At 48.1% G+C, this 22801-nt stretch overlaps 1 protein-coding gene across 1 annotated transcript in view; it reads right to left on the bottom strand.

The window, feature by feature from the left end:
* The window catches only part of RAB26 (RAB26, member RAS oncogene family), a 117499-nt gene that overhangs the window by 10823 nt on the left and 83875 nt on the right, over nucleotides 1–22801 (bottom strand). Inside the window, exons 3-5 of the mRNA XM_080981737.1 lie at nucleotides 14494–14535; nucleotides 12445–12511; nucleotides 8822–8874 (exon numbers count right to left, since the gene is read on the bottom strand). Coding sequence (XP_080837863.1) covers nucleotides 8822–8874; nucleotides 12445–12511; nucleotides 14494–14535 — 162 coding nt within the window. The remainder of the gene's footprint in view (nucleotides 1–8821; nucleotides 8875–12444; nucleotides 12512–14493; nucleotides 14536–22801) is intronic.

Genomic DNA, 22801 nt, shown 5'->3' with positions numbered 1-22801 from the left:
CAACGCTGCTGCCACCAGTGAAAAACCCTGCTTCTATGTTACCATAAGCTGATCATCATCAGGCCATGGCAAAACTAACCTGGTTCCATTTGATGATTTTGAGGCCTGAGCAGGGAGTGGAAAGGAAGAATGTTTTCCATCATGCATGCCCAGCACAACCCTATGATGCTGAGCCTGGTGGAAGATGGGGCTGATAGCAGACATATAGTCCAAAACATCTAGAAGGCACCGGCTTGGAGAAAGATGCTGCAACCGTTTTGTAAGCGCACCATTCCTGCAGTGCAGCAATTACTTGAAGATGGAAGTTTCCCTGCCTGCAGCCCAGTCATTGTTAATTAATCTCCTAGCTTAAATGGAAGAGGCCTACAGACTTCAGGTGGCAGAGCTCTTAAAACGAGTTAATGTGCTCTCCTTGGGAGTGTGTCATTGTGTTGCTCCCGATGGGGCTATTTCACATTTTCTCATCTGCTCCAAGTGGAACTGCAAAGGGCCTAGCAGAGTTGCATGCAGGGTTTGTGCTTCTCCTGCTCTCATCAGGCTGCAATGGACCCTCCTGCTGCTTTGTTTATTAAACAGCCAGATGAACTGCTCCTCCAGAACAAGGATAAGAAAAGCCTGCTGGATCAGGCCAGCAGCCCACTGAGTCCTACTTTTTGCTTTCAGAGCAGCCAACCAGATGCCTCTGAAAAGTTCACAAGCAGGACCAGAGCACATGAGCATGCAAACCCAATATGAGCCAGTGGCCCTTCTAGTCCAACATCCTGTTCTCACAATGGCCAACCAGATGCCCCTGTGCAGGACCTGAGACAAGAGCCCTCTCTGCTCCAGCAATGTCCAGCAACTGGCATTCAGAAACATCCTTCCTCCAACAGGGAGGGAGATCAAATATCATCATTAGTAGCCACTAATAGCTCCCTGCCCCCCCCCCCCCGAATTTGTCTAATTCTCTTTAAAGGACAAGGAACCAATAGGAAGTGTCCTCCAGCAACACCTGGAGGGCTGCAGGTGGCCTTCTTCTGATTTAGTGCATCAGTGAGGCCCTGTTGCCCCATCAGAACTTGAGTGTGTATCCTAAAACAGGATTAGTATTTAAATATAACAGATTTTACTGGAGGTTGTCCACAAACATCCTGCTCTTTGGGGTAGTGGAGATGTGTCCCGTGGGCCATGGGACAGCCCATCTTGGCTTACAATATGCCCCCAGAAGTCGCTGCAACAGGGGTGGAGAACCTCGGGGCCAAACATCATCATCATCATCATTATTATTATTCTAAAATCTCTCCCCAGGCTCCACACCCAAGTGTTTTTGCCTGGCTGGAATAGGTTTTGTTTCCTTGCATAAAGAGAGGTATTTGAGAGAGGCTGTGTAGAAACTAGTCTCCTCTGCAAAGGTAAGATGTACATGTGTTGCTCTGACAACTTTTTCCTCTGACCATGCCCACCACAGGCATTTGGGCCTCAGAAGCCTTCCCTGAAGGGGATGTGGCCCTCGGGCTGGAAAGGCTGCCTCTATCTCAGCTCTACAAAATACCAGTGTTTCTTGGCAGGCAAACTATGGAGAGAAGCTTCCTGAAAAGCAGGGAGAGCTTGATAGCGCCCCGTGACTCAGAGTTCCTACTAGCTATTTATTTACTGCATTTATAACCCCGCTCCCTTTTTTCCAAGGAGCTTCGTTTCCTCCTTCCCTCATTTCACCCCCACAACCACCTTGGGTGGTAGGTTAGGCTGAGAGGTGGTGATTTGAACCCTGGTTTCCCAGATCCTAGGGACGTGGGTGGCACTGTGAGTTAAACTACAGAGCCTAGGACTTGCCGATCAGAAGGTCGGCGGTTCGAATCCCTGCGATGGGGTGAGCTCCCGTTGCTCGGTCCCTGCTCCTGCCAACTTAGCAGTTCAAAAGCAAGTCAAAGTGCAAGTAGATAAATAGGTACTGCTCCGGCGGGAAGGTAAACGGTGTTTCTGTGCGCTGCTTTGGTTCGCCAGAAGCAGCTTAGTCATGCTGGCCACATGACCCGGAAGCTGTACGCTGGCTCCCTTGGCCAATAAGGCAAGATGAGCACCGCAACCCCAGAGTCGGTCACGACTGGACCTAATGGTCAGGGGTCCCTTTACCTTTACTTTCCCAGATCCTAGTCCAACACTCTAACCACTACAACACACTGGCTCTGCAAAAGGACTGTAGTCAACATAGCATAGCTCTGGGAATGTTTGGGTGCATGTAGCTCCAGGGTTTTCTCCCTGTCACTTGGCAGACTGTGGGATGGCCTGGCAAGGTTGTTTTGCTCTTCAGACTCCACTCTCGCTGGCCTGGATGACGCTTTTGTCTTCTGTGCCCTGGAGATGTTCCAACAACACACGTTCCTCTTTCTCCTCTTAAAATATGTTCCATCTTCGAGGAAAGGGGGAGGGAAATACAGTGAGAACAAGCAACAGTTGAGCCAATAATTGCTCCCCATCTTGTAGGATTTTCCATTGGAATTAAATTGCAAATGCTACTAATGCCCCTAATTAAAGTCATTATTACACAGAGGAAATGAGGAGGCAAAGCCTGGCAGCCTCTGCTCCTCGCTGTGTAAAGTCATCATGCTTTGCCTGCTGGTTTTTTGCGTGGGAGAAAAAAAAGGGTTTAATAAAGTTTCCTAATTGCTTGGCCCTGAGGTACACAGTTGATACATCAGAAGCAACCTTCTGCTGCCCGTCTGCTGCATGGCATGTGCCAAAATATGCTCGGATTCCACTTTCCAGAGGGAACGGGTCTTCTTTGTTTACTTATTTAATCCAGATTTATACCTTGCCTTCTGCACCATGCCCCTGAAGCTCAGTGAAAGCTTCAAAATATACAACCCTAACACAGCGAAAGCAGCATCTTAAAAACGGCACCAAGAAGTGTAACATGAGCACGGAAAGAAGAAAGCAGGAGCGTCTGGACTCAAAACAGTGCCATCAAGCAAAGCCGAAAGACACAATCAATGCAACAGCCTGAAAGCCTGTCTAAATAATCATCATAAATAGTCTTTGCTTAGCGGTGCAAGGTCATTGAGTCAATAGATGGGCCCTCCCCCCAAAAAGGGTATTGCAAAGCCTGGGGGCAGCCATGGAAAACGGCTCTAATGCAACACACACACATCTCCGATGTTGGCGGGACACAAGATGCGCTGCAACAGAAGATCAGGAAGGAAAGTAAGGAGGCCTGCATAAGGCCAGGGCGGGACAGTGGAATAGATCAAAGGCAGAACTCAAGGACGTCCAACGAAGCAGAATGAAGATTCAGGGCAGACAGAAGAAGAGATTTCTTCATGCAGTGCATAGTTAAACCATGGAACTCTCTCCTGCAGGAGGAAGTGATGACCACCAAGCTAGATGGCTTTAAAAGAGAACTGGACAAATTCATGGAGGAGGGGAAGGCTATGCCCATGGCTATGCTCTGCCTTCATGGTCAGAGGCAGCAATGTTCTTATGTTCTTATGCCCATCGCACCAGCTGTGTGAAAGAAAAGGGGGGGGGACCTCTTCCTCCCTGGATTTGCCCCATCCTCTTTTATAGCCATCCAAGTTGGTGGCCATCCCCAACTCTTTGGGGAGCGAGTTCCATAGTTCAACTATGCATTTGTGTGAAGACGTATTTCCTTTTGTCTGTCCTAAATCTCCTATCCTCTTTGATCAAGAATTATGAGAGAAGTAAAACTTCTCCATCCACTTCCTCCACACCCCAAGCATCATCTTGGATGTCTTTATCATGTCTCGCCCTTACTCAATTTTCTTCTAAGCCCCCCCCCCAAGGTTGCAGCCTGTCATCACAGGGGAGTCACGCTTGCCTCTTGATCATTTGGCGTGCCCTTTACTGCCCTCTTTCGAGCTCTACAATATCTCTCCCCCCCCCCATTTTATTTTATTTTTTGAGATGAAGCAACTAGAACTGAACACAGAATTCCAAATGTGGCATCACCATCGTTTGGTAAGACAGCACTACGATATCAGCACTTTTGTTTTCGATCCCTTTCCTAATGATCCCCAATATGGAATTTGCCTTGGGCAGAAGAACCCATGTCGCTCAATTTAAATGGCTTCAAGGCGGGGTTGACAGCAGAGGAGTGGTGCCTGGGCTCAGAGATCAAGGGATGTCCATGAAGCTTGCCTCCAGTATCAGTCATCCCAAATTTATTACTCAGCCTGGCAAAGCGCTCTTGTTAATTGGATGTATTTGGGGTGGGGAGGTGGGAGATGGAGGAGCCAAGTATTATGATACTTCCAGCAGAGCTTTTCCTGTGGATGGGGCAATATCATAGAATCACGGAACTGTCGAGTTGGAAGGGGTCCCGAGGGTCATCTAGTCCAACCCCCTGAAAAGATGCGGGGCAAGAAGGGGCAAATGAACTTTTCAACACAGCAAAAGTGGTTCCAGGAGATGGTCTGAAGACCCATGAAGCTACCACCTTGCTGAAGGTGGTCTGGGTCTGATCAGTGCCTGTTGATGTGAGTTAGAATACTGGAAGCTGCCTTATACTGAGGGAGACCATGAGTCCATCTAGCTTAGTATTACCTGCACTGACTGGCAGCAGCACTCTAAGGTTGCAGGCAAGGATCATTCCCACTCCTACCTGGAGATGCCACTGGGGACTGAACCTGGCACCATCTACATGCAAAACAATGGCTCTACTAATCACCTATGGTTTCTGCCCATAAAAATAAAGCAAGATTCCAGTCCCTGTGGTTCTCAATTAAGGACTGAGTTAAACAGAACACTGGTAACTGCTTTATTTACATTCCCATCTTGGGTAAAAAAATATGGATTCTTTTAAAAAAGCAACATCTAACTTAATATAAAATGTATACACTGCTTGATTGTTAACAGAACCTCTAAGCAGTTTACCAAAAAAAGTTAAAAACATTGAAATTTTTAATAAAATGCAAAGTTACGATCAGGTGGTTTTATAATCAAAATATAATTAAAATAAACATTTAAGCTAAAAACAGATTAATTTCTACACGTCTGCATTAGCTTGATTGAACAAAAATGCTTTTAGGAGGTGCTTTAAAGAATAAATATACATTCCTGGTATCAACAGGCAGAGAGTTCCAAAGGGTGTTTGCTGCCAAACAAAAATACTTATTTTTTTTAGTATATTAACTGGCACCTATCACAATGCCATTCCACAGATGAAAGCGGCCGAGCGGGCACATATGGGGTAAGGTGATCCTGCAAGTAAACTGGTCCCAAGCTATTGTGGGCTTTATATACCCATGGTTAGACCTTGAATTTGGCTGCGTAATATATGTGCAACCAGTGCAGATCTCTGAGCAGTGGTCTCATGCTGGCAGGGTAGGGTCTCACTCCTGTCAGCAGTTGTACTGCAGCATTCTGCACTAACTGCAATTTCTGGATCAAGCACAAGGGAAGCCCCACACTGCAGTAATCCAGCCCTGAAGTAACCGGCACCTGGATTACAGTGCTCAAGCTCCCCTTATCCAGGAATAGCTGAGACTGTCATATCAGGCACAGTGGGCAAAAGGTACTTTTAGCCCCTGAGGCTACCTGGGCCTCCAAGAAGCAGAGTTGAGCCCAGAAGTGCCCCTAGACCAGGGACCAGCAAACATTTTCAGCAGGGGGCTGGTCCACTGTCCCTCAGACCTTGTGGGGGGCCGGACTATATTTTTTTTGGGGGGGGGGGAATGAACGAATTCCTATGCCCCACAAATAACCCAGGGATGCATTTTAAATAAAAGGACACATTCTACTCATGTAAAAACATGCTGATTCCCAGACCATGCGTGAGTTGGATTTAGAAGGCGATTGGGCTGGATCTGGCCCCCGGGCCTTAGTTTGCCTACCCATGCCCTAGACTGTGCAATGTACATTTGGTGGAAACTGGGCTCTCCTTTTTTGTTTTCTCCATCACGTTACCGGCATGTAGAAGCAGCACAATGTAGGCTAAAAGGCAAACTTAGTAGCATCCTGACTCTCAACACCGACTGCCTGAAGTGTCAGAACAGCTCTGAGGTTGCTAGATAAAAGGGGGGGGGGTCCACGTTTCAGCCAATTTATCCCGGAAACTCTTTCGAAGCTGTATATCCAGGCACTTAATCTTCATGATATCGGTACTGTCAGAGATATCCTTGTAGCAGATTAATAAAAGGCAGCTCACCTTCCTTCTCCAGAAAGCAGTAGTCTCAAAACCTCCTCTGTTAGCTTTCCAGGTTTATCGGAATAACATGAAGGCATTAAAAAAAAAATACTGCTATCAGTATTTACAGATACTGATAGCAGTACAGATATAATTCCAGTGGAGATGTGACACTTAACCACAATCCGTTGCCAGAATCCTGGTAAAGCAGCCTTTCTCAACCTGTGGGTCCCCAGATGTTGTTGAACTACAACTCCCATCACCCCTAGCTAGCAAGGCCAAAGCTCAGGGATGATGGGAGGTGTAGTCCAACAACATGTGGGGACCCACAGGTTGAGAACCGATTTTAAGAAGAGCCTTCTGGATCAGGCCAATGGCCCATCTAGTCTGGCACCCCACTGCCCAGTTGGACACCGCTGGGAAGCCCACAAGGAGGACTTGAGTACCACAGCGCTCTCCCTACTTGGGATTCTCACCGGCTGGCATTCAGAGAGATTTGGGAGAAGAAAAGGCTTAAGGAGTAAGCCCTACACAAATCTGGAGTGGAGTCCCTAAGCCAGTTGGGATGAAGCTTTGTACGCCTGCTTCTGGCAACTCCTGCACCAAAGCTGGTGCCAAACGTATTGCTCTGCTTTCTTTGGACCACATCAGCAAGCCCAAAAGGGGGGTCTTGTCATCTGGGCAGCCCAGGACCTCCAAACACACTACCTGGGCTTGTGCCCCAGGGGAGGCCACTTCAGACCAGTATCACTGCATCCCCGGAAGCACACTCAATGGTCTCTTGAGACAGACAGTTGCCAATCACAACAACTGGAATTGCTTGTTCAGCTGGACTCCAAGTCCAAATATGGCAGCGCTCTGGGATGACTTTTAGAAAGGATTCCTTGATTTAAAAGCGGGGAGGGGAAGCCCCTCTTCTTCTAAGCTTTATTGGGGGGGGGGCCTCCATCTCAGAACAAATGACTACTTGCATATTATAGGTATAACTTTTGTGACACAAAAACTCCACCAATGTGGTCCAGGGACAAGTTTATGCATTAAAAACAAATCAATCAATAACGTATCTCTGGTGTGTTTAGTCAGTGGAACGATGTTTATCTGAGGGCAAAGACAGATGGAGCACATAAAAAGAAATCACGGCAGAGTCCTTTGCCAATAGGCTGAGCCCAGCTTGGACAAGCAGCAAAACATACCATCCAACATTTGCTGGTTCAGTTATCAGCGTTGCATCTGTGCAGAGGCAGGTGCTCCTCTTTTCTCATTTAGTGTTGCATTTGTTCATAGTTAAACTATGGATCTTGCTCCCATAGGAGGCAGCGATTGCCACCAGCAGTGCTTTTTTTCAACATGTGGGTCATGTGGCCAGCACGACTCTGGCGAACCAGAGCAGTGCACGGAAACGCCGTTTACCTTCCTGCTGGAGTGGTACCTATTTATCTATTTGCACTTTGATATGCTTTTGAACTGCTAGGTTGGCAGGAGCAGGGACCGAGTAACAGAAGCTCACCCCGTTGCGGGGATTCGAACCACCAACCTTCTGATTGGCAAGTCCTAGGCTCTGTGGTTTAACCCACAGCGCCACCCGCATCCCTTCCTCTCAATTAAATAGGAGGACCCCCCCAAAAAAGAGGGCAGGAGAAGATGAGACGGAATAAAACCTCAGGAGCAAAATATTTTGCCACCAACTAAATGATGAGATCCTGACCACACCAGAGCTTGCCCCCGCCCCCCGCAGTCACACACAAAAGACAAAGGACACCGTTTCAATTTAAACCTGCTGTATCTGAGGGAAAAGGCCCCAGAGGGGAAAGCCAACCTCCCAGAGATGTAATTTCCTCATCCAAATTCAATACTGTGGCCTTTTAAACTTACTACTGCTATTATAATTGGTATTCTCCCAAGCTCCTTAGTCCTGCGAGCTAACTAATTCTGCACATGGCCATTTTTCTCCTAATAGTGAAAATATCAGAAGTTGCCTGAGACGATTGGTTTGAACCATTGGAAGATCAGGGCCATCTCCTTTGTAGCCCTCCAAGCGCTCAGACAAAGCGAGGCCTACCAGAGACCAATTTAAACTGCAGCAGCCTTTATCCAACCTGGTGCTGGAGGTGTAAATAATTACTGGACTTTGAAAAACTGGCATAGAACTATAGAACTGTAGAGCTGGAAGGAACCTCAAGGATCATCTTACCCAAATCCCTGCAATGCATCACGGGAGATCAAGTTCCTCAGTTTTGTTGTACTGATTAGTTTTAATTGGATTTGGAATCAATGAGTAATTAATTGTTACAGCTCTGAATTTTATCGTGTTACTATCTTCCTTAGTGGGTCTGTTCGGAATAATGCTTTTTATAGGGTAGGGGGCACAGGGGGTGAGTTTATGGGAAGAAGGGGATGGTGACCTAATAAGTTTGGGAATTGCTGCTCCAGGCAGTGTTTAACGGAGAGGTGCAGGAGTTGTGATGTCTTCTGGAGAAGTCTTCCTTCAGTGAGAAGCTGCAGTTTGGGTCTTTAGGGTAGGAAGAAGGGAGTTGGGGGGGGGGTTCAGTGTCATGGTGGCTGGGAGGATTAACAAGCTGCTCCCTTCCCTGTTCAGCAGCCCACTTTGCCAGGACCAAACCTTTCGGCATCATGGAACAACCGGAAAAGGCACCAGAATTCTTGCACCCCTGGACATCAGCAACCGTTGTCAAGACTTACCTGGATGTTGTCGAAGGAGGCTCTGTTAGTGATGTCATAGAGCAGCAGCAAAGCTGAAGAGGAAGACCAAGGGACAGGGAGAGAAGGCAAGGCACAGGTCAGCCCGCTAGTCAAACACCACAGATTAGAACCACAAAACTGTAGAGCTGGAAGGGGAGCAAAGGGCCGTCTAGTGACATCCATGTCCCGGCAATGCATGCCTTGTATTTTACATAGGACAGTACCTTTGGGGTGGGGGACCTTTTGGCCAGGGATGAATTAGGCCTCTTTTGAAGCCCCTCAGGACTTTTAAGCCCAGACCCCCGCCTGCTCTCCAGTCCATCCCTCTAACCAGTCACACTCCGAACCTGCCTCCTAGTCTAACTGGAACGTGTCCTTACAGTGTAAGAAATGTCATGAAGAATATAGGATGCCACTGAAAAGGAAGGTGCTTTTAAGGAGTGGGAAAATTTGATTCTGTTCAAATAATGGTGGTTTATGGACCCCTGTGGTGCAGGTACAAAGCAGACAGACACACACTTCTCTGCCACACAACAAATGCAAAATCTAGCCTGTGGATTTTGTAGTCTCAGCTTCACTGGAGATATTTAAACAGAGGTTGGTTGGCCATCCATCAGGGCTTTTTGAGCTGTGATTGCAGGGGGTTGGACTAATTGACCTTTGGGAGTCCCTTCCAATTCTATAATTGTATGGTCTGAGCGAGTGCAACCCAGAGCCACCCCAGCTCCTCATACCTCCAGGGTTCCCGTGATGAGAAATTCTCTCTTCCTGCTTCTGCATTTTTCCTTCTCATCAGCATTTTAATCACTTTCACTTAACGAGCTCCCTTTCCACTTGAGAAACCACTAACTGATTCTCTGAGAGAGCTCTAAATTTTTTACTACTGAAGTTTTAACAACAAGCGTTTGGGAAACAGCTGAGTCCCGGCAGGCCTGCTTCCTGTGGTCTTTAATTCACGGGCAATGCTTTAGTTGGCGAGTGGAAACTGGCCTGGAAGAAGCTTCCACACATACACACCCCTTGCCCTCTGACCCCTCAGCTTTGCAAGACTGGTAGATGGGGTGTCGGGGGGGGGGGGCTCCCATGTCTAGCAGTATCAACAAAGCAGCTGCAATCAGAAGGGGCCCTGGACACACACAGGTGGGACTGCTGCAAGGATTTCTGGAGTTGTCCCAGTGCCTTCTTGGGTGTCCCATTTTGGCAGAGCTGGTGTCATGGACTGGCTGAATTGCAGAGGAGTGGTGGGAGGCACCAGCAGGGGAACCCCCAGGGGAAGAAGGCTCAGAGCCAGAGGATTAGCGGTGGGACAATGACAAGTGGTCAAAGGGAGAAGAGAAGGCAGACTGGGTGGAGGAGGAGGTGTCGGAAGGAGAAGAGGCAACAGGGTTTAGTGAGCAGGGAGATGCTATGGCAGGAGAGGAAGGCTATGGAGAGAAGAAGAGGATGCTATGGGCCATGAGGCAGGCTGCTGAAGAAGCCAGGGAGTCTCCCCCTCCTGCTGCGACCAGCTCCCCCCCTGGTCTCCTAGAACCTGCAGAGGAATGAAGAGGGAAGAGCAAAGAGAGACAAGATGATGGAGCCTTAGGCTGCTGAGGAAGATTCCTAGAGAGCGGTGGGAAGGCAGGGACCTGCAGTCCTCGCAACTGCCTCTTTTGATCAAGGCTGGGGAGGGTTGCTGTGACCACTAGGCATGAGCTGTTTTGCTTTTTTGAATAACGAGTTCACTGACATCAGGTGCTTTATGGTTTTATTGCTGACCTACGCCTGACTCCAGCTGTTTGGGATTGCAAAACAACCTCCAGGTCAGCTTTCCTCTCATGGTGCTCTTTCTACTGGATGGAGAGTGTGTGGGCAGCAGGAAGGAGGAACAGTTGCAATGGGACCCTCACCTGCCCCACCCTGGTTCCACAGAGGAGCTCAGAAAGCAGGCAGAATGTTGTTTGTTGTAGGCCTGGGGAGATATCCTTGAGAGCAGGTTGCTCTGACTAGGTGAATGGAACACTTTTGAGCCTCTGCCTCTATCCCACCCCTTCTGGAGTCTCTTAAAGGGTCAACTCTCTGGCCTGAAGGTAGGACCTCCTCCTGGCCTCCCTACTGGTGGTGCACAAGCCTGCGCTGCTTGGACTGGTGAGGTCTTGCCAGAGGCACACTGTGCCAAGCGAAAGGATCTTGGCCAAAGTTCTATGGGCCTGGTTGCCATGGCAGCTGGTTCAGTGGCCTCCTGCTGCCAGCCTCAAGTTCAGTGGTCATCACATTCCTCCAAGGAGCTCAAGGTGGCACACATGGTTCTCTTCCTCACAACAACCCTGTGAGGTAGCATAGGCTGCGAGACTGTGACTAGCCCAAGGTCACCCAATGGGTTTCATGGCTGAGCTGGGATTTGAACCCTGGCCTTCTAGGTCCTAATCCAACACTCTAAAAACCATGCCACATCAGGCTCAGACCCAGGAAGCTGGTCACTTCCTTAGCCGAGGACACTGTTGCCTCCAACTCAGTATCCTGGTTGCTGCTGGAGTCGTGACATTGCCTGTTCAGCAGAGGGAAGTGGGAGGCAACCCACTTAATCTGGAGTAGGACACTAATTTGCCCCACCTTCCTTATTCTGTGCATCTTCCCCCACCCACCCCCATTTTAAAAAACCTGTGTTTCCTGCAGACCTTTGAAGGCTTCCTTTGAAGGCTTCCAGTGTGAAAGTTCCCTCCTTGCTAATGAGCTAGGCAGAGACTTCAAGGCACTTCATGGGGCTGCCTGCCTGACTTTAGAGGGCTGGGAGAGCAGCAATCTGAAGAGGAAGCAGCGCTTGCCAGCATCTGCTGGCAGCCCTTGACAAGGCAAAGGGGGCTTTTCATGCTGTTGCTTTCCCTGTTTGGAATTCTGTGCAAGTTCAAAGCATGCAAGGAAAGGAAAAGCCTAGCTCAAAAAATTGGGTCGGATCAATCCTATTCCACCCCATGCCCCCCCAAATATCCCACCATTTAGCTCCTTGATCTTCCTCTGCAAGAAGCGAGTGGCATTCCTTTTTCTCTTGCCTTTTTCAAAATGCCACTCTCTGCAAAGTCACAAGTGAGGCTGGGGAGGAGAGGTAATGGCCCTTTGATGTTGGAAATTCTGAACCAATGTGGCAAATCCCATCCCTTCTGAAGACTGTGACCAAACTCCAGGTAAGGGACAGTGTGGTGTAGTGGTTAGTGTTGGACTTGGACTTGGGAGACCAGGGTTCAAACCCCACTCAACCATGAATGAAGCTCATTGGTTGACCTTGGTCCTTGCCTCTCAGCGTAAGCTACCTTGCAGGGTTGTTTTGGGAATTAAATGAGGAGAGGGGAAACCATGTTCGTCACCTTGAGCTCCTTGGAGAAAAAAGGTGGGATACAAATGCAACTAATAATGATTACAATAATAAGAACAACAGCAACTTTTCCCTTGCTTTCCACTTGCTCTTCCAGGATGGAGAAGCATTTTGGCAAACTTTCTGTACCACCTTTCTGCCCTGCTTCCAACCTGAAAATCAAAGTGGAAGACCAATGGATGGAGCCCCAGGCTGACAACAGTTTCTCTCTTCTAACTTGTCCCACTCAAAATGAGTTTCAATCAGAAAGCAAGAAATGCTTAGAGGTTCCTACCATGGGCATCTCGGTAATAGGCATGTGTGACACTGCGGAACCTCTCCTGGCCGGCCGTGTCCCAGATCTGAAAACATCAACAAGCAATGAAGTCACAAGAGGCCAACTCGTAACACACATCATCTCCTTCCTTCCATTCCATAAGTCAATGCCCCAAGTCAGTCAGGGAGGCGGGGAGAGAGGGTAGATTCATTCTTTTCTTGCTGAAAACACCTGGTTGGTAGGAAGTGACATTTCCCTTTTTCAGCTTGTTTATTGGGGTTTCCAAAATTCTGAGGGTTGAGTCCAGACCTTTAAAGGACTTGCCTATAATGGATCTTTACAGGAACCACCTGCCCACAGAGCCTCTGTCTCCCCAGGATGTCTCCCCAGGCTTCAAATTACAGACTGCCCTTGACACACTGTTTTGGAAATTGTTGAGCAGAAATCTAAAGTTGTCCTTTCTGAAAAGAAGCAGGAAGTCGAGCTCCTCTCTCCACAATCACCAAGGCAGCTCCCCCACCCCCGCCCTTGGTGGAAGGTGTCCTTCCTAACAAGGAACTGAAGGGGCCCCATCAATCTGAAACATGATTAATTTTCTCAGCCCGCAGAGAGATGTTGATAAAGATAATTATAGGCAAAAGGTGACATGAGTAATGCCTCTTCAAAACGGGCCGTGCCATTCCTCAGCCTGGCAGCATTCTGAAGCCGTTCCCATTTACTTGACGAACAGCTTACGGTGCATCCTTAAATGAGAAAATCCATCCGACAACCAGCCAGAAGGGCACCCTCATAATTAGATTTATCTGCCTTTAATGGACTAAAGGCATTTTCACAGGGTGAACCATCTTCCTCTGTTGTGTGGGGAGAGGATTGCCAATGCCACCAGTCCCATCGGTACTAAAAAAATCCCACCATTTTGCACATTCCCTAAACCCCTTCTGAAGACGTAGACAGGCAGCAACAAATTGCTACCTGTGGAACTGTTGGTGCTGTATTACGGTATACCCCCAACTGATCATGACTATGTGGCAGGACTTGGTGGGTTTTCAACGTCTCTAGAAGGGACCCAAGTAAGTGTGAGCAGAAGGAGAAAGGAGGTAGCGGAAGACTTCTAACAGCACAGCACCCTGATGCCTCAGGGGGCTGCATTGTAACATGAGTGTCAGCAAATAATGGAAATACATTTGTTTGTTTGCAGCCAGTCATAATAAAGAGCATGTAACAGCTGAGGACCATTTCTACTAGCAATGATAGCTATGTTTTACATTCACAGTCTGCTATTTCTAAAAAACCAGTTGCTGGAAACAGCAGGAAGGGAAAGCGCTCTTCTGCTGGGGGTGGTCCTGTTTGTGCGTTTCCCATTGGGGCATCTGGGTGGCTGCTTTGAGAACAGGAGGATGGACTAGATGGGCTGCTGGTCTGAGCCAGAAGGCTGTTCTTTTTATTTTGTATTTCATAAAATTTATACACTGCTTTACTGGGGTGGGACGGGACCCTCAAAGCAGTTTACGAAAAGATAAAACGATTTTAAAAAATCACTACAATACTTTAAAATGTACACAAAGTTAAAATACTAAATCAGGTTAAAATTCACAACAACTTTCTAACCATCTGGGCAGGCTTGTCTAAACAAGAATGTTCTAGCAGGTGCCAAAAAGAATACAGTGAAGGCACCTGCTTGATATCAACAGGCAGGGAGTTCCTTATGTTCTTCAGAAGAGCCTGGAAGCTGGATCAGGCCAATGACCCATCTTGCCCAGCAATGGCCACCCAGATGCCTCTTCTGGAAATGCTGCAAGCAGGATGTGAAAACCATGCAAGGCGTGAGACTGGAATGACCCTGTAGGTGAAAAATGTGCCTGGGTAGGGCTTCTCTTTAAATATGACACCTCTCTTCACACGCAGCTGCTAGAGCATTATTCCATTAAATTCCACTATTTAACAGTTGTTTAGCAGGGTGCTGGGAGCCCAACACATGACAAGGGCTTTGCTCATGGAAAGAGTTATCCTGGCACACACACCCTATCAGAAGCACCCTGAGCTCAGAACGGACACAGTTTGCCTTACCTGCAACTTCACTTTTACGCCATCCACATTCAAGACTTTATTCTGGAAGAGAGGAGGGGAAAGAGGTGAATTAATCCATGTGTGACGTGAGCCACCATCGAAATCAGGTTTGGGACAGCCAAATAACCTACGAAGCTGGATTACAAATACTTCTGATGCCCAGCAGAGGCTAGTCACCTAGGGTGAACAGAGCACTGTCCCACCAATTTCATTCTTTCTACAGCCAACCCACACCTGCTTGCCTTCCTTGCCTAGGGGTGGGGGCGGCTTGCCACCTTCCTCCTCTTCCTCCATCTCAGTGTTGCCCTTGTAGAACTCAAAAGGAAGGTGGAGGGAGACAAAAATTAATGAGCTCTGATTCTGATCATCATTGGCCCTGGTACCACTTTCTGTTGGGCTCCCTGCCTGCTGCTGGTCTCAATTTATTTATTTTCAAATCTCATACAATTTATACACTGCTGTTTTTTAAAAAGCCCTCAAAGCTAAAAAAGAAAAAAAGAAGAGATTAAAACTCACATTAACTTTCTAAACATCTAGGTAAAGGGACACCTGACCATTAGGTCCAGTCGTGACTGACTCTGGGGTTGTGGCGCTCATCTCGCTTTATTGGCCGAGGGAGCCAGCGTACAGCTTCCGGAGGTCAGGTGGCCAGCATGACTAAGCCACTTCTGGTGAACCAGAGCAGCGCATGGAAACGTCGTTTACCTTGCCGCCGGAGCGGTAACTGTTTATCTACTTGCACTTTGATGTGCTTTTGAACTGCTGTGTTGGCAGGAGCAGGGACCGAGCAATGGGAGCTCACCACCCCGTCACGGGGATTCGAACCGCCGACCTTCTGATCGGCAAGTCCTAGGCTTTGTGGTTTAACCCAGAGCGCCACCACGTCCCATTAAACATCTAGGTATGCTTGCCTAAACAATAATAGTTTAGCAGGTGCTGAAAAGAGTGCAGTGAAGACACCTGCCTGTTATCAATAGGCAGGGAGTTCCAAAGTGCAGGTGCTGCCACACTAAAATAACTATTTCTTACAAATCCAGAATGGGCGTTAAGCAGCACCTGTAGCAATGCCAGTTCTACAGTTCAAAGGAGTCAAGTGGGCATTTATGGGGTAAGGCGATCTCACAAGTAAACTGGTCTCAAGTTGTTAAGGGTTTTACATACTAATAGTAACACCCTTGAACTTGGCCCAATAGCAAATTGGTTGTCAATGCAGATCTCTGAGCAAAGATCTCTCTGCACCAACTATAGTTTCTGGATCAAGTGCAAGGCAAGCCCCACAAATGGTGCCTTGTATTAATCCAGTCCTTAAGTATTGGGCACCAGCAAACATTGTTGGCAGATGCTGAACTTTAAACCCAGCTGGGACCCACCAGAGCCCCGCCCCCACCTGCCCACCTCCCCAATTCTTGCACACTCAAGCATCTCATTCACCATGCTCCTTGCAACACTTTGCCATCAAATGCAGAAGCTGACACAGCAAACTCTTTGCAGACAATCCATCCCTGCTAGGCGAGAGCAGAGACTACAGACATCAAAGTCTCCCTCCTGGGATAGGCCAGCCTTAGAAGTTAATTCAAAGCCATGTCAAAGTCTCAAGAGAACAAAGGCCGATGTTAAAGGGTGCGCATATCCGCAAAGGGAACATAGAAAGATAGAAATCATAGAATCACAGAGTTGGAAGGGACCCCAAGGGTTATGGAGCCCAGCCCCCTGCAAGGCCCAATCCTCTTTTAAAACCCTCTAGGTTGGGACCCATCACTGCCTCCTGAGGGATTGAGTCCCACATCTCATGGAAGACAAGGTTTCCCCATTTTGGCTGCCCCTGCCTGCATTATGCATTTTCTAAACATTGCAAATCCGGTCATTTATCATCAAAGAAACATTATGTATGTTCCCAGCTTCCCTCCAGCATTTACAGAGTTTACTAGGCAATAAAATCGACCGTGAAGCAAGATTAAAAGCTTGGAACAATAGGCATTAAAAAGGGATATCAGCTGTTCTTGCTATAAGATTAGCACACAATTACAGGAAACGGGTCAGGCAAAAACGCCACTGGCAGTGGTAACTCTCATACATTCAGACAAGCGATATTCCCAGTCTTATTTGGAGATTCTGGGGATTGAATTTGGGATGTTTTGCTTGTAAAGCAGACGCTCTACCACTCAGCTAAGATTCTAGTCCTCATGGTTTTGTTATTCAGCTGACTGAAACAGGAGCATAGGAAGTTGCCTTGTACTGAGTCAGGCCACTGGTCCATCTAGCTCAGCTTTGTCTGCACTGACCAGAGGCGGCTCTGCTGCTGGGTTTCAAATTGGGGTCTTTCCTAGCCCTACCTGGAAATGCCAAGAACTGAACCTCAGACTCGGTACAGATTTTTGGTAGCAAAACTGGGCTGCCTGCCTGCCTGCCATCACGTCAGCTTCCAGCCCTTCTGTGAATCTGTGAGCATCATTGCTTTAGGAAGATTAAATCTTTGCATCAGCTTTGACCGAGACTCCGCGAGGCAGGAACTTCCAGAACGAGAGCTACAAAGCTCTCATCTGCTCCAAAGGATCCATACCAGAGAGAGCGGAGCCAAGAGGCAGCCAGCTTCAAAAAAGCGAAGCGCTAACCTTCCCCATGCAAGGGCTGGGCACGCTGAAGAGATCTAACAGGGGGAGGAAGAAGGGGAGAGGCACACACCAGCAGCGAGCACATCAGGCGCGAGACAGAAGCCGTAACGTCCCATGTGCCAACTCCAAAAAGCTATCAAAGAGCTCAGCTGCGTAAGTATCTCTGCTCCCCCTACCCCACTCAGAAAATCAAGTTTCTGGTGCTAATGTTTCCCTAGCAGCTTGATAAACTCTCAGAAGTCGGCCTGCATGTGGGAAGGCTACGAAGGATTTATTGAAACCAGGACAAGGATTCTGTGTTGTTTTCATAATTCACAGAGCTGCAGAATTCAGCTTCTCTTGATACAGTACAGTGGTACCTCTGGTTACAGACGCTTCAGGTTACAGACTCTGCTAACCCAGAAATAGTACCTCGGGTTAAGAACTTTGCTTCAGGATGAGAACAGAAATCATGCTCTAGCGGCGCGGCAGCAGCAGGAGGCCCCATTAGCTAAAGTGGTGCTTCAGGTTAAGAACAGTTTCAGGTTAAGAATGGACCTCCGGAATGAATTAAGTACTTAACCCGAGGTACCACTGTATTGGGTTCCTTTAGCCCAGGATTTTGAGCTGGTTTCATGGTGCCCTCCTTAAACCCCGAACCAGCTTGCCAGTCAGCACAGCCTCATTGCCCTGCCCTTCAAATCTAACACACACACACACACACACACACACACAGCCTTGTTTTATCATGACACATCCATGCCTGCAAGCTTTGCTTTCCTGGTTCCAGCAGGATCCACCATCCCAAACTTTCCCATTTCCTCAAAAGGCACCACTGTTTCAACCTTCCTACCCCGTATGCCTGGAACTAACTCCCTGAATGCCTGTGTATTCCTTCAAAATGCCACTCCCTCTGCCAACCCCCCCCCCTGCTGCCGCCGCCATGAAATTCAACAGATGTGCAGGCTGCAACTGATGGGAGCTGTAGACCTTTGCTCAAATGACCATGGCAGCACCATGTATCTTAAACCGGTTGCAAAACAGGTTTCAATGCCGTAGGTTCCTCAAGCTACTACAGGAATTGGAGTTTTCTGAGGATGCCAGGATCTCTTCATTAGAGGCCCTTGGTCCTGTCACAGCACCAGAGTGCCTAAGAATTAGGGATGTCAGTGACAGCCAATAAAATGGGAAATGAGAGCAACATTTGCCCACGTTCACTTATTCGTCTCACATCTAGTATGGAAATCAATCAATCCATCAAGTATGTTTTCACTGTTATTGTCAGTTTCAGTCTGCAAATGTAATTGATTACATTTCCCTCTCATCTGAATAGACTTTCTCTGCACTGAAATGAATGGGATGGAATTAGGTAATAACAATGTAACTTACATAGCAACTTACTTAGTTATGTAAGTTACGATGTCTGAGCGGAAGGCGGACTGCAATGGAACAGAAACATTGCAGCGTTTACTGAATACAGAACAGATCAGCAAAACAGTGCCTTCTTACTTTCCTGCTAAGGACTCTTGGTTGAAAGAGGGTTGAAAACTGGATTAAACATTTAGCACATATATGCTTCAAGAATCCCATAGGGAGATCAATAATCTGGATCAAGAAACATGTTTTTAAAGAAAAGTCAGGACAGCTAAGATGATATAGTATAAATAACCTCACTTGGTTATTTATTTACAGTCATACCTCAGGTTGAAGTAGCTTCAAGTTAAGTATTTTCAGGTTGCACTCCGCGGCGACCCGGAAGTAACGGAGCATGTTACTTCCGGGTTTTGCACTCGCACAGACACTCAAAATGAAGTCATGCGCATGCGCAGACGCACAGTCGTGTCTTACGTTTACTTCAGGATGTGAATGGGGCTCCGGAACGGATCCCGGACGTATCCAGAGGTACCACTGTATTACAATTATATCCCACCTTTCCTCAAAGATCCCAAGATAGATCTCTTCCTCCATTTTGTGCTCACAACAGCCCTGTGAGGTAGGTTAGGCTAATTGGCCCAAGGTCACTGAGCTTCATGGCTGAGTGGAGATTCGAACCCTGGTTTCCTAGGATCTAGTCTGATGCTCTAACCACTACACATCACCCCCAGAGCCCTGGCCACCAGTCTGTTTTCCAACCCCATATCCATTTTGCTCCTATGAAAGGGCTGGGCCCTTTATCAAAAATTCATTCAACCAGCTCTTGCCTCCATTAACAGCTTAGCAAGTGGCAGCAAGATCAAATGCTCTTTTTTTTCTTTATTAAGCATACCCATCTTTATGCATCAGGCTTTATCAGAATCTGCACTGGAATGGATATTGGCATCTCAGACAATCCTCACCAGGCTGCCTCTGACCGTCCATCAATTACGACCTGCAATCCAAGCTGGCACCTCACTCAATGCAAGGAATAAATGAGTTTGCTTTGCAGAGAAAAGCAAGGCCTCAAGTTCATTACCCGTGTTGACAGCACGGCTTATCCCCTCCACGGATTTGCTTTCATTAGGGATCAAGTGAGATTCATGTCCTAACAATGCCAGCCGGAAAGAAGGGCTCCCACTTCTGAAAACAAACAATGGTTTTCTGAGAGAACTGCAAGATGAGAGCTCCAGGTTTATGTAAGCCCTGAGGAAAGGAGGACTGTAGCTCAACCACAACAGTCAGGGGCTTATCCACACTTACTTTTAGCCCCACTCTTTCCAGGCAGAGGTCAGGGCTTTAATGCTCCAAGTCCAAATGGCTGTTTTTGTTTTGCTTCCCCCCGAGCTTCCCCCATGAAAACCTGTTCTTTAAGGCCCAATTGGAGAAAACATCCATTTGGGTTTTCTGTGGGTGGATGTTTGCTCTGATATAGCTTTAAAAAGTGGGGTTTTGTGGTGAAAGCTCCGGAGCAAAACAAAAAGAGGGTGCCGACACAGAGCTTTAAATCGCAGGCCGTGCCTGGGAAAAGCAGAGGAAACGTGTGGATAAGCCCACAGCGCACTGCTGAGGCAACAGCTCTCTCTCTCTGGAGAGTCTGTGCCAATGTACTGTCCAGGGTCCTGATCAGTGGCTTCTCTACTCGTCTGTGGTCTGTGGACTCCGCTTAGCTGTTCCCTGCTCTTCAAGACACCACAAGGAAGCCAGTCTGGTTTAGCAGTCAGACTAGGGCAGGGGTCAGCAACCTTTTTCAGCCATGGGCCTGTCCACTGTCCCTCAAACCATGTGGTGGGCCGGACTATATTTTTTGGGGGGGAGGGGGGATGAACGAATTCCTATGCCCCACAAATAACCCAGAGATGCATTTTAAATAAAAGGACACATCCTACTTATGTAAAAACACGCTGATTCCCGGACCGTCCGTGGGCTCGATTGAGAAGGCGATTGGGCCGCATCCAGCCCACAGGCCTTAGGTTGCCTACCCCTGGACTAGGGCCTGGGAGACCATTGGTCATTGATGTGACCTTCAGCCAGTCACAGTCTCCCAGTCTGACGTACCTCGCAGGGTTGTTGTGAGGATAAAACGGGGAGGTGCAGGAGAACCACGTATGCTGCCTTGAGCTCCTTCGGAGGTTTCTAAGCAGAGTTTGGATGGCCACTGGTCAAGGAGTCTATAGCTGTGATTCCTGCATTACAGGGGGTTGGACTAGATGACCCTTGGCATCCCTTCCAACTCTACAATTCTATGACAGTGTGCCACAGTCTCAACAGATGGCCAGGCGTACCAGTGCCTCAATCAGGCCTGCCTTCAACTGTCACACCTTTACACATGCCCTAATCTACCTCTCTAGGAAACAAGAACGAACCTCCCCCTTTCTTTGAGTAACAATTAGGCTGTATTTTGTCCTTTGCAAAAACCTTCAACAGTTACAGGAAGTTCTGCCCTGTTCTGCTTGCAGTGGGTAATTTGCACCTCCTTCAACACCTCTAAGCTCAGTGACAGGCTGTCTCTAGCAAAGTACAAGACAATGGGTTTTGGGGGTGGGGGGAGAAGGATTTCCAAGGGATTTCATTATCACCTGGGAACCTTCTCCTGCTTTAGCTAACTGAAAGAATCACCATTCACAAATTATGATTGAAAAGCCACACTCTGGTGAGCATGGGAGCAGAGAAGACATCCCCCTCCCCTAGTTGCTAGTCTTGGAGGTGCCATGCAGCTGGACTTAGGTGCAGGCTCATCAAACCAGTTAACCTGCCCAACTGCTACAAGCGGTCCTATCTCCAGGCAACTGAGTGGCTTCTGTTGCTCTTAGACCAGCGAAGAGGGATGCCTTTGGAGTGAAAAGCAGGGAACCCAAATGGTGGAACCAGATAGGTGTTTTGCCCCCATTCTCACTTCAGAAGACCGGTTTCTCTGCCCGCTGGAAAGGCACAAGTTTTTTACAGCCTCCTCATGGAGATGGAGGCTCCTGAGGGCTACAAGCCACCATGGCTGTGCTCTGCCTCCATAGTTGAAGGCAGTGATGCTTTACAATGCCAGTTGCTGAAACCACAGGAGAAGGAGAAGAAGAGTTTGGATTTGATATCCCTCTTTATCACTACCCGAAGGAGTCTGAAAGCGGCTAACATTCTCCTTTCCCTTCCTCCCCCACAACAAACACTCTGTGAGGTGAGTGGGGCTGAGAGACTTCAAAGAGAGGTGTGACTAGCCCAAGGTCATCCAGCAGCCGCATGTGCAGGAGCGGAGATGCGAACCTGGTTCCCCAGATTACGAGACCACCGCTCTTAACCACTACACCACATTGGAAAAATGCACTTGTGCTCGAATCCTGTTTGTGGCTTTCCCACTGAGGCATCTGGGAACAGGATGCTGAACTAGATGGGCCACTGGCCTGATCCAGCAGGCTCTTCTTGGGTACTTATCCTTGTCCTGGGGGAGCAATTCACCCCAACCTCGCTACTTCTTCTGTTCTCAACAAGTAACTCTTCGTGCCTGCGGATACCATCTCCTCTTACTGCAAACTAGCGTTTCTAATTGCTCTCAAACGAAAAACATTTTTTTTTAATTTTGGGGAAGAAGTGGGGGTCAGGGAGAAGAGGCAGATTGGCTTTTGAGACTGAACAGAGTTGTTGGACTCCTACATGACATGCTTCTGCCGAGCATCAACCCATCTCCACTCGCACAGAACCTTGCGCAGCCCTCTTTCCCTCATCTCGCTGCTCCCTCTCAGGGAGCTTGTCTCTGATAACAAGCATGTGGCAGCAGCACCTTTCAATCAGGGCACCCAACCTCGAAATGAATCGTGCTGATGCTCTTGGAGGCAGTGAGGTTGCTTGCAGAATATAAATGACCTTGGGAGGAGGGGAGGGGAGAGAAGACCCCTCACTTCCTGAAATAAACCAACAGCTGCTGAGAGGCTTCAGGTGGGGGAGAATGCAGGTGCCTGCCTTGCCCTTGGTTCATCTAGCTCCGTACTGCCTTCATTGAATGGCCGCAGCTCTCTAGCATATCAGACAGAGCACATTCTCAGTTCTACTTGGAGATGCTGTGGATTGAACCTGAGACCTTCTGCATGATCTACCACTGAGCTACATCCCCTTCTTCAAAAATGAAGCTTCCAGCCTTCATGATTTTGAGTTAAAAGCTGATTTGAATAGGAATATAAGCTGCCTTGGGATGCAGGTGGCGCTGTGGGTTAAACCACAGAGCCTAGGACTTGCCAATCAGAAGGTCGGCGGTTCGAATCCTTGTGACGGGGTGAGCTCCCCAGGGTGAGCAACAGGGTTGCTCGGTCCCTGCTCCT

This window comes from Podarcis pityusensis, assembly GCF_964106645.2.
Source record: "Podarcis pityusensis genome assembly, chromosome: 14".
NCBI classification, from domain to species: Eukaryota; Metazoa; Chordata; class Lepidosauria; order Squamata; family Lacertidae; genus Podarcis; species Podarcis pityusensis.
The sequence above is the reverse complement of the archived record's forward strand: the minus strand, read 5'-3'. Positions and strand labels throughout refer to the sequence as shown.